This window comes from Nestor notabilis, unplaced genomic scaffold, assembly GCF_000696875.1.
Source record: "Nestor notabilis isolate BGI_N333 unplaced genomic scaffold, ASM69687v1 scaffold4828, whole genome shotgun sequence".
Classification (NCBI taxonomy): Eukaryota; Metazoa; Chordata; class Aves; order Psittaciformes; family Psittacidae; genus Nestor; species Nestor notabilis.
In genome coordinates, this window is record NW_009940457.1 from 1 (window position 1) to 11,038 (window position 11,038).

At 39.7% G+C, this 11,038-nt stretch overlaps 1 protein-coding gene across 1 annotated transcript in view; it reads right to left on the minus strand.

Annotated features, from left to right (window-relative positions):
• Positions 1–175: 175 nt before the first annotated feature.
• Positions 176–11,038, minus strand: part of PTPN13 (protein tyrosine phosphatase, non-receptor type 13 (APO-1/CD95 (Fas)-associated phosphatase)) — a gene marked incomplete at both ends in the record, with an annotated part of 73,300 nt that continues 62,437 nt past the window's right edge. The window contains 13 exons of the mRNA XM_010020350.1: positions 176–332; positions 987–1,048; positions 1,790–1,860; positions 2,274–2,484; positions 2,587–2,758; positions 3,444–3,602; positions 4,865–5,039; positions 5,220–5,581; positions 7,055–7,153; positions 7,245–7,459; positions 8,376–8,538; positions 9,389–9,474; positions 10,271–10,364. Coding sequence (XP_010018652.1) covers positions 176–332; positions 987–1,048; positions 1,790–1,860; positions 2,274–2,484; positions 2,587–2,758; positions 3,444–3,602; positions 4,865–5,039; positions 5,220–5,581; positions 7,055–7,153; positions 7,245–7,459; positions 8,376–8,538; positions 9,389–9,474; positions 10,271–10,364 — 2,026 coding nt within the window. The remainder of the gene's footprint in view (positions 333–986; positions 1,049–1,789; positions 1,861–2,273; positions 2,485–2,586; positions 2,759–3,443; positions 3,603–4,864; positions 5,040–5,219; positions 5,582–7,054; positions 7,154–7,244; positions 7,460–8,375; positions 8,539–9,388; positions 9,475–10,270; positions 10,365–11,038) is intronic.

Below are 11,038 nucleotides of genomic sequence, written 5' to 3' on the forward strand. Positions count from 1 at the left end.
TGCCGGCTGGGCTTGAACCACGACAGAAGGACAGCATGCAACTTGGAGATTATCTTCTAAAATGGACTGCCAGCCTAACATTGACTTACTTCAGCATATTCAACAATGCCTTGACTCACTTGCATGTATACACTAAAGACTGAATAATGCTGTCCCCCATCTCACCTCCTCTTACCTGTTTTGTCACTCTGATTAGAAAAATCTGATATTTGATTGGTAAAGCCACAGGAAGGTGCATCTCCAGATCCTGAGAGATTCATTAGTTCTTTCGTGTGATGGATGTTGTTTTCTGTATTTGTCTGAGAAGGCCCCAGGAAGCCATTGCCATTTATCTAAGAAAGCAAAGAATAGTACAAGTTAACTCTTAAAAAGAGTCTGTCAGTTTGTTGATGCAGCAAGTTCACTGCTCTGCTTAGCAACAAATACAAAACCCTATTCTCATCTGAGATAGCTGGGTGATGGGTAGGCAGCTTTCATTTGTGTTAGAAGTTGCACATGAAAAGAATAAAACAAAAATTAAGGCAACTAAAAAAAAACCCCACATGTATTAAACATTACATTAACAGATGCGATGCATTTAATATTATTATAACCTCTACAAAACACATGCAGGCTTCAATACTTTTGGTCCCACAACACTATTTCTCAGGAAAAAATAAAGACGTGAGGGATTGAGGGGGAGAAAATCATCTAGTTAATGTAACATGCAAGCATCTCCAGAAACTGTGAACAGAATAGAGTTCTATGGATCAGAGCCTTGCGTTCTTCTCATAAGATCATGTGTCTTTCAATAAAGCAGTCCCAAAGAAAAGAGTAGATCAATTAAAAAACCTAGCATATTTATTATGATCAGTGCTTATTCACATCAACTGACAGCAGTGGGTTTGTATACCTCCATTCATGGATTGTTTTATTTATTTATTTTAAAAATTTTGGTAAAGTAGAACCTTTTCTAATGATAATAGGCACAATAGAGGAATATTTACCTTGGGCCCGTAAGCATCAGTTGTCTTTTCTGTTTTATCACAGGAATCACTACAGGAACAACCTAAACAAAAATGAAAAAACCTCAACAATTTCACAGCAACTTTTCCACAGAAATTAAATTAGCCCAAAGTAATAACTTTTACTAAAGAAACAAGGCATTTAATATTATGTTATGAAATGAGTAACATTTCTGCCTGGTTGCTGGACATTGCCAAACTTATGTCTGATGGACTATACTTTCTAACAGTTTTATGAATGTTACATGCAATTCATGTTATGAATGCTAATACAACTAATCAATGCTAAGCAAAGAGAAATGCTGATAAATAGCTTAGCAACATACAGTGGAAACAAGGCATGATTTCCTTTCCCTTGAAATGTACAAAATACAAGCCCGCAGTCACCTGTTACTAACTTTTGGGAGTTACTTTTTGTTTGACATCATCTGATGTCTGGGTCCTTGTTCAAAGGTACCTTTCCCTTCTGTTAAAGATACTATGATATCAGACACTACTGACTATCCTAAATATCCCATTACTAGTATAATAAATGAGACAAAATGGAATCAGTAGATGCTGTATACCTAGCTACTAGTGAAGTTTTGGGTTTTCATATACATTATGCTTTTACAAATGAAGAAACTTGTAGATGAAATAACTGAAACCTCAAAGTAACCTTATATCTTCTCATGAGTCTATCCATGACAAATCATCTACAGTAAGGCAGTTTTAAGTGCCTTCAGTTCCTTCATTTTTATCAATGCGTGCATTTCACTTGCATTAAGTAAGCAAGCAAATCTTACCATTAGCTTTCTTTGGCCATGGATTTGAGCTATCAGGGCTTTTGGATTTTGGAAGCACTGCATGACCATCTCTATGAAAAGAAATGTTCACAGAAATTTTTATTAAAAAAAAAAAAATCAATCATGATAATAATCAGATACAGATGTATATATGTACGATTGGTAAAACTGCTGATCATGCTTTAAGTCATCTGTGACATATTTTGAAAATGGTATTTTGAGCACTTGCAGTTCATAGCTGGAACACAGCCTTGTCTTCCAAAGAAATAAAAAGCATAGCAAGTGTTTTTTAAATACCCTTTTGCTCCACTAAAGCACAAAAACTGTGAACATACAGACCCTTTTTGTGGCATCAGTCCTCAATAGCATGCCACCTAGTAGCACTCTTGTGAATGAGTTGTCATACTAGGAACATGTTTTACCCATATACTAAAAAAAGCATGCAATTAAAGAGTACAGGGATGCATTTGCTTCCAAAACATACCTGGTCACTTTAAGCACCACTTTTGGAAGGTATGTTTCCAGCATTCTTTTGGCTTCTTTCAGAGTCATCCCCTGTGTGCTTACTCCATTAATATAATGGATGATATCTAGTGCACGGAGGCTCTCCTCTCTGGCAGCAACCGATTTGGGGAGAATGTCACTGATATACACAACTTGGTAAAGGCTATCATGTCCTCCTGATAACAACAAACCTTTGCAGGAAAAAAGGGGAAGAGGGGGAAATCAAGTTCATTCTTTGTAACTGAAGGGAAAAGATTTGCTTCACAGCAAAAACCAGTATACTACTGTGTTACCTAGCTCCTCCTTATGGCACGTTAGTGTAATATCAGGCAGTAAATGAGGCAGCACTGGCATCTTCGGTAGCTCCAAAACACGCCCTAGCACTAATCTGACAGTCTTTGGGGCAGTGCGGAGGAAGTTTACTGCATCGGTGTGACTCATGTTAGTAACATCAATGTCATTAACCTGGGAAAATAAAAGCAACGCAGATCTCCATGTTAGGTTCCAAGTAAAACAGTTAGCATAGGGTAGATTCAGACTAGATATAAGGAAGAAGTTTTTTATTACGAGGGTGGTGCAACACCGAAACAGGTTGTCCTGAGAGTTGGTGGATGCCCCATCCCTGGAAACATTCAAGGTCAGGTTGAATAGAACACTGAGCAACCTGATCTAGTTGAAGATGTCCCTGCTCACTGCAGGGCGGTGGACTAGATGACCTTCAAAAGTCCCTTCCAACCCAAACTATTTCATGATTCTGTGATGAACATCTGTACTACATGATACATACCCCGTAAACCCTTTGACAGCAAGTCTCTTAAATTTTATTTCTGAACAATATGCTCGCCACAGATGTATTCAACCAACAATCCCTCCACATATTTGGGCAACCATCTTATTTAATCAATGAATGTTTTTCTCTGTAAACCATTTTTTGCCGTCATGAATAGTAGCTGCACACATGCCTGGCTGTGGGACATACCATAACTCCCATCAGCAATCTTCTCACATGTTGTCATGCTTGTATTTCTTTTGTGTAAGTGCTATCAAATTACGCCTCTCAGAAGGTGCATGCCTTTGCTCCTTAACCACATTTGACCCAAAGTTGTGCTTTTCATGGAATCCCTTTATCTGAAAACATTAATCCTCTCACTTTTATCAGCCGATCTCCAGGTCGTAGTCTCCCATCACTTTTGGCAGGATCCTGAACAATGTCATGAATATAGCAGCCAACATTATCACTACCTTTGGTCACCGTAAAACCCAGGCTGCCCTTTTCTGACTTTGTCATAGTGACTTGGAGCTCTACTTCCTAGGGGGAGAAAAGAGCACTTTAAACAGACAAACAGAAGCAATTTGAACACTTCACTGAATTTAAGACAGTCAGAAATAGAAAACTATTTTACCTATTGGTTTAAGTGGAACACAAGCCTGGACTGTACCAATATATGTCTTAACAGGCTCAGCTTAGCTGCTTCTAATGAATTCAGATGGACTACTGTTTGGCATGGAGCTAACCTTGGGCCAAAGGCCTATAATCTAAACAAAGTTGTGAAGGTACTCGCCAAAACTGACACCTTATTTTATCCTTAACTAGCTTCCATGTATAAAAAAGGCTCTGTGTTTTTCAAATAAGACACCATCATCAGGAACAGTTGAACTGAAGAAAGTAGGTGAATGTATTTTCCTACAATAAGATACAATACCATAGCTTATCTCGGAACTGAACACATGGACACGTTTTTCCTATTTTAATTTGCATGAATTTTGATTTAAAAGACACAGATCTGCCTCATTTGCATAGAAACTTACAGAGCACCAGGAAGGTTTGAGAAAACCTTCTGAAAATGGGACTAAGAAAACGGCATTTTCCTGTCAAAATGGAGTATGAGCTAGAACAGCTTTGTAACCTGAAAGACTCTCACAATTGAAACATATAAAGGCTCAACTTTCATTTTTTTCCATCTGTGAATAGATTATGTGAGCATATGGAAGAGAAGTTCCTTCTGATACACAAGACATTTCTGGGGTGGCAAGTAGCTATTTCAGAAGTCTCAAAAATATGCTGCTTGTTGCAGCAGAGCAGAAAGCCTTTGGGATTCAGAGATATAAATGCTGCAAAGAACAGTCTCCTGATAACCCTGCTGCCACAATTTATCCTCTAATCTCTGAACAACCACACAGAAAACTAACAGGGCAGAAGCAAAATATCTGCCATTTCAGCTTTTTCTGAGTACATGGTTCAGGGGTAGTTCCATATTTAATGCCAAGTTTTCCAGGCTGAAGTGGCACCTGAAATAGACATATACACATCTACCTATGTACATATGGATACCTCCACATTCACGGAGGGAAATATATCAACTCCTCAAGAGCCCAGACAAAATATGTCTGTGGACATTTGTATGAACAGCTGCAGTTGACTGGTTACAAATGGCACATGTATGTGCCTACAACTATCCCATTTGTAAATCAATATGCCTAACTTCTATTCACTCACTTCTGATACCATGACTAAAACAACTTTCAGTTGGCCACAGAAAGAAGTACTGCAAGACAGAAACAGTAACTTACCGGCTCATATTCTTCAGCATTTTTTTCCAGCTGGATGAGTAATGAATCCATTTCTCCCAGGTGCGGAGTCAGCTCAGAAGCAGTAGTACCATAACAGTCATTTATTAAGATGGATGTGGTAACATCAGCAACAGTTCTACAGATTGGGATCAATGGCAAGTCCAATGGCAGATTACTATAGACAAACAAGCAAAAAACCCAAGGATCAGCTTGTACGACATGGCTGTCAACCATAAATGAATATATGGACCAGTACTGACTTCATGCAGATTTAAAAAGGAAAACAAAAAAGTCCAATGACTTATATTTGTAAACACCTTCTGCATTATTACAAGTATCATTATAAACAGCATACCTATTCTCAAGCTCTGACTTGCTAGGAGCCTCTGGATCAGGATACGTGATGGTGCGAACAGCCTCCTCCTGACCACCTTGTGCCTCATACTGACTATGTGCCTGTGTCATAGCTTCATCTGAAGTTTGGTATAGCGCAGATCTCCAGCCAAGGCCCACTTGTGCTGGCGAGTCTATCACCTCCTCATCACCACTCCTGCTGCTGTCACTGTAGCTGTCTCTTCTACAGGAAGATTTTATCCCTTTCTTGCTCAGATCAGTAGATTCATTTTCATCTGAGCTGTCACCTTGTTCTCCGTTTGATGGACCAGAAACTTCTCTGCTGACATCAGGAAATACTTGTTGGGGTGAATGGATGGGAGTCTAGAGAGACCAAGGACATATCATTCATCAAACTCCAGTTCTGATGACAAACGAAAGCTGTAGAGACTGCATAAAATTACCAAATGCAATTAGTCGGTGGCTCCTTCCATTTAGATGTTGCCCCAACTGTATAAACATATCATAGCACAGTTTCACCAAGTTCAACACAACTTGGCCAAGATAAAGCTCATAAAGCCTTGAAACATATACTGCTACAGAACTGCAAATTCATCTAAGGAAAACAAATATTTTCTTGGCTTTAGTATTGGAGAGCCTACTGACAGATGCCTTTAAGCCATGCCCAGCAGTCATATAGGCAATTACCATGAAATCCCTGCCAACCAGAATACACAGCTGATGCTTACAGTGCAAGTGAAGTCAAACAATTCTCACACAGGAGGGAAATAGGAAATCTTTCAAGCAAAAAGCTACATAACAGACTACAAAACCAATGAATACTTATGTCAAATTAATGACTCCCATGAGGATGAAGAACAGTTTTGCCAGTAATCACAAATTCCCAAGAATGATGTCAGCTAGCAGACACATGAAGTTTTAAAAGGTTCATTTATGCTTTTATGGCCAAATTCTTGAACACACCAATCTGTGATAATGTTACAAACAAAAAATGCCATTTGTTTATTTTTTCCCTCTTCTTTTAATATATGCACTGTCATATTAAAGTTATTCCATACTACAAACAGTTTAATTACAGGACTAATTATCTGTATTATTAGTTTGTTCAGTTCTTTATCTCCTACTCCTATTTTAACTTAACTTAGATTTGTATTTGTACATTTAAGTTTGTCATCAGACTTGAATGGTTTTTATTGTTTGAAAATAATACTAAAATAACTTAAACTGAAGATTTGTCTCCCTTAGTTTTACACTTTCCTGTGTAATGGAAAGCCTACCTTTCAGGCAGATTACCTGCTACAATCTCTTTTGCCAAAACACATTTGATTTCCATGTCTTCCAAGTATCCTAAAGAGGCCTTCTGTTCTTTCAATTTAGTTACTGGAGCATTTTGAAAATACTCTTTGGGACACCTTTCATTTCCAGTAAGTAAATATTTTATTTTCCCCTGAATTTACATGCATCAGAACCAGACAAACTAGTGTTTCACAGAATATTCTTAACATAGGCTCCAGAAAGATAAAATTTCTATTTGAGATCACCTTCAAACCACTGGGCTGCAAAGAAACCTTTGACACAAAATCAGTGTATTAAGCTGATTTCTAGTGTCTTAAGCCACAAAATGGAGGGAGAAAAAAATGAAATAGTAAAGTCCTGCATTTTTTTCACATTTCCACAAAATGCTTAGTACACTCCTGAGGGATTTACTTTACGGACCATGTTTCTGTGAGCACCCTTCCCATCTTTATCCATTTAACTAACCCACCCACCAGACTGAATAAAAGAACCTTCAAATAGCCATTAAAAAACCCCATAAACATACGCCATACACCTTACCAATAAAGAAGGATCGATGTCTGGTAGTATACCAGATGGCGGTCGACAAAGGAGAAGAGAGACTTCTGGAGATGTTCCTCTCAGAGCAGAGATGACTTCCTATGGCCACAATGGGATTTGTTATTGTAGATGCAGACCCCAAAGACTTGCAGGACTACCCCAGCATAAGTTTCGCTACTCAGATACAAACCTGCTGGGATAAACCCTTTAGGGATGCCCCATTCACTTTCAGAATGACGTCCCCAACTTCTATCTGCCCACTTTCTGCTGCAGGCTGCCCAGGGAAGAGCTTTTTCACCCTCACAATAGTTGATCCCAGTTGCTCTGGGGTAAGATTATCTTCACGGCAGAAACTGAACCCAAGGCCTGAACTGTTCTTCAAGAGCTTTACCTCAAATGTGTTCTCTGCAAAAGAAACATTAACTTATTATTTCTGACAGCCATTTAAAAATTGTCTGGCATTCTCACTCCAGACATAACAATGCACGCTCTTACCCTCACAGGGTTCTTCCACTTTACTGGACACAAGAATTATCTAAAAGATCCCTCCAAATTAAAAGAGGACAAAAAGCAGATTATGACTTCTAGCCTACTGGCTTGCCCTGGCAGAATCCACACTATGTAGAAAGCCAGAGTGTCTCCAAAATACTGTTCCCCAGGAAGTCCACTAAGGAGCCTGTTAAAGCAGAGAGTGAAACAGCCTTTCTGGCCATTGGTTGGACATTAGTAAGAGCAGTAACTGGAGTTCCTGTCGGACAGGATAAATCTCATGCATGAAGACCAAAAGGTATCTGCAGTGGTTTCCCCATCTGGGTAGGCTTCCCTCCACTTTCACAGGTCTCCAGCAAGAGATGCTGAAATATGCCAAACTCTAGTCAGCTACACAAATCCCTTGTCTCTCCTCATCCAGCTCTTGATATTTTCTCTTGCCTAGAAAGGAAGAGCAGGACCTACAGAAGCTCTCATTTATATATAAGTATTTAACCTCCCCTTGGCACTCCTTAGCAGCACCCCTTTTATTCCAACCGTGCCATCACCCAGTCCTGCAAGACTCGTGAAATTGGGAAAAAACAAGCAACAATGAGAGAGCAAACAGTTAACAGTAACTAAATAAAATTACCAAGATGTGAAAAGAAATCTTAAAAGCAAACGGTATAGCACAAAAAGGAAGAGACTGCATTATGTGCAGGGGCTTGGTAGAGATTCCTACCAGCTCTTTCTCCTTGGCTTTCTATTCTACAGAAGATCTGAAGAAAAATATTACAAAAACCAAAGCTTTTGAAAGTTTGGAAGTTCAGACAATTGTCCTACGTGACCTGACCTGCAGTCACAAAGCTGTATTCTTTGGCATTTGTAGTTTTTGTCGCTGGCTTCTCCTGTGGCTCACATTGCCCCACATGATTTGGAGGTGTGCACTGTGGTGTTACTGGAGCATGAACCTTGGCCACTGAAAGCTGACCTTTTTCCAACAGCAGATGCACCACCTAAAGAGATGAAACATTCTCAGCTGGCAATGGTCATGCAGATAGCACAGTCTAGAATACGTGTTTCTAACTTGTCTGAGTCCTAAGTTTTACAGGAGCAAATTTTGTAGACACCTCTCTCCCCATATATCTTCCATTTGTTCCTTATTTTAAGAGCTGTGACAATCTTCAGAATACCCTAATGGACTTGGCAAGATACTTGCCAACACAGGCTTTTCTTCCAATAAGGCTGTGAGTGGGTTAAGAAGCATCAAAGAAAGTGTGATCTTCACATGCATTAAGGGAATAGAGTTTTATTAAGCAAGCATTTTATAAAGTGAGCACGAACAGCAGTCTTTAGCAGCTCTGAATGCGTACATTCACTGGCTATTTCCAAGTATGCATGTACCTCCACATATGAAGCAGCTGCCATAAATAACACTACTAAATGATATAACTTTGACAGAACCAAGTGCTATCCAAAAAGACCAAGACTCAAATAAAGCTACCAACACAGCATGCAAACACTGCTGCACATATGGAGGCCATCGTCTCCTCAGTGGTTCAGATTTGGGACCTGTCCATAGCATGCTGCTACAGCTGCTTTCCAACCCATGCACCTGGGCTTCCTTCCTCTGAAGTGCAGGGAGAAGGAAAAAACAATTCCATGCAAAAATGTGAACCGCACAAAGCCAGAATTTCAGTAGGGTGGGCAGAAAGACTCCAGGCCCAGGAAGCCAAGAAATCTAAAAAAACACACCTAAAGCAACCAGGACACTGGGGAGAATTCCAGTCTTCAGGTTCTTTCGCCTCTCTCCATGAGTGAAGATGTGATTTACTATATATAGGAGTAGAACCAGCAGCCACTTACCTGCCCGGTGTTCCTCAGCGTTTCAACAGCTTGCTTGTGGGTAGCACCTTCCAAACTAATCCCATTGACGGAGAGCACACGGTCACCTACAAATGATTGACTGATAATTTAAGAAAAAGTAGGCAGAACATTACCTGTAAACCCTATATGATGCACAGAAACCTTCAAGTCTCAACTAACAAGGATAGTTATTGAAGTAAATTCTCCCTCCCCTCCACACGGTGAGTCAAGAAGAGAACTTTGCAACTAAACTATACAGTTGAACTCAGTGATATTAAAGGTTTTTTCCAACCTAAATAATTCTCTGATTCTGTGGGATAACCCCATGTCAAAGCTAGTGCTAACCATCAGAATGATAGTCTGCAACAAAGCTCAGATGCTTTATTAAGAGCTAATCTTAGTCTACAGTGGGAATTCTCACTTCAATAAGGAATGTGGCCTGGCTTTCAAACAAGAAAAGCCATAACAATTAGAGCAATTTTCTGTATTGAGTTGCCCAGCATGCCATTCAAGAAGGCTACAAGTAATACAAAGCCCTCTCTCTCCATGGCTGCAACACAGAAATGTTCTCCATTAACACAAGCTGCACTAGGGAAAAAGAAACCCAACAAAAATCCTGCAGCCTGTCTCCTAGTTTTCCCTTCCAGAATCTCAGCAGTTTTCTGTTGGTTCTGCAGTTGCTCTACACTTAACCAAGGCAACATTTAAAATAACAACTGCAAATGCAGTAGCTTGTAAAAACAGCTCTTATTCCCAGTTAAAAAGGTACAGTGACAGAAGGCAAATACAGCTCCTAGCTTCTAGGCCACAGTGTATGGTCAGGTCCATCACAGACAGTTATCTGCCCTTTTTTCACATTAAGAGTCCCAACTGAAATACTACCTTTTTCTATTCTGCCATCTGCTTCAGCTGCTCCCTGAGGAATAACCGCTTTCACATAAATACCACCATGCCTTATGCTAGTATTTACACCACCCTAAATGGAAAGCAAAAACAGGATGTTAGTTTTCTTGCAGTTAAAATACTTAATAATCACAGTGTCACACAAGGAAAACTGTACTCAGGAAGCACTAGGGCTACTGTCACGTAAGAAGAACAGCCAAACTATCGAATCCAAATCAACCCAAAGCATGATTTTTGCAGTCATGCAATTTATTATGACTTAAGTTGGGGTGGGAAGATCGTAAAAACATGATGCATCGCAATGCAAATGCACCTACAACAAGTAAATGTTCTTCAGCAGAAGCATGTCTGCATTATGCCAGATTTTACATGCCTGCATGCATATCAAAGCTCAGGTATATGTGAGAACACAGCATGCCAAAGCAGAAGATGCATACTCATGCAGTGTTCTAGTCCAAACTGATTTGACATGAAACTAAGGAGTGCTGCTTTCTCTCAGCTCATACAAGTTTGAAGATCTAAGCTGAAAAAATCTGCTCAAGATCAAATGGCATTGTTTTGGAGGGCCTTGGCCTTTCTGCTCACTGCAGGGGTGGGAGTGTGGACTAGATATCTTTAGAGGTCCCTTCCAACCCTTGGTCATCCTTTAAGGGAAATCTTTGCATTGGTTGGCATCTTCTAACATTTTCTACAAAGCCAATGCATGCATACACTAGGCTTGATGCTGTTCTATAAAAAACTCCTGCT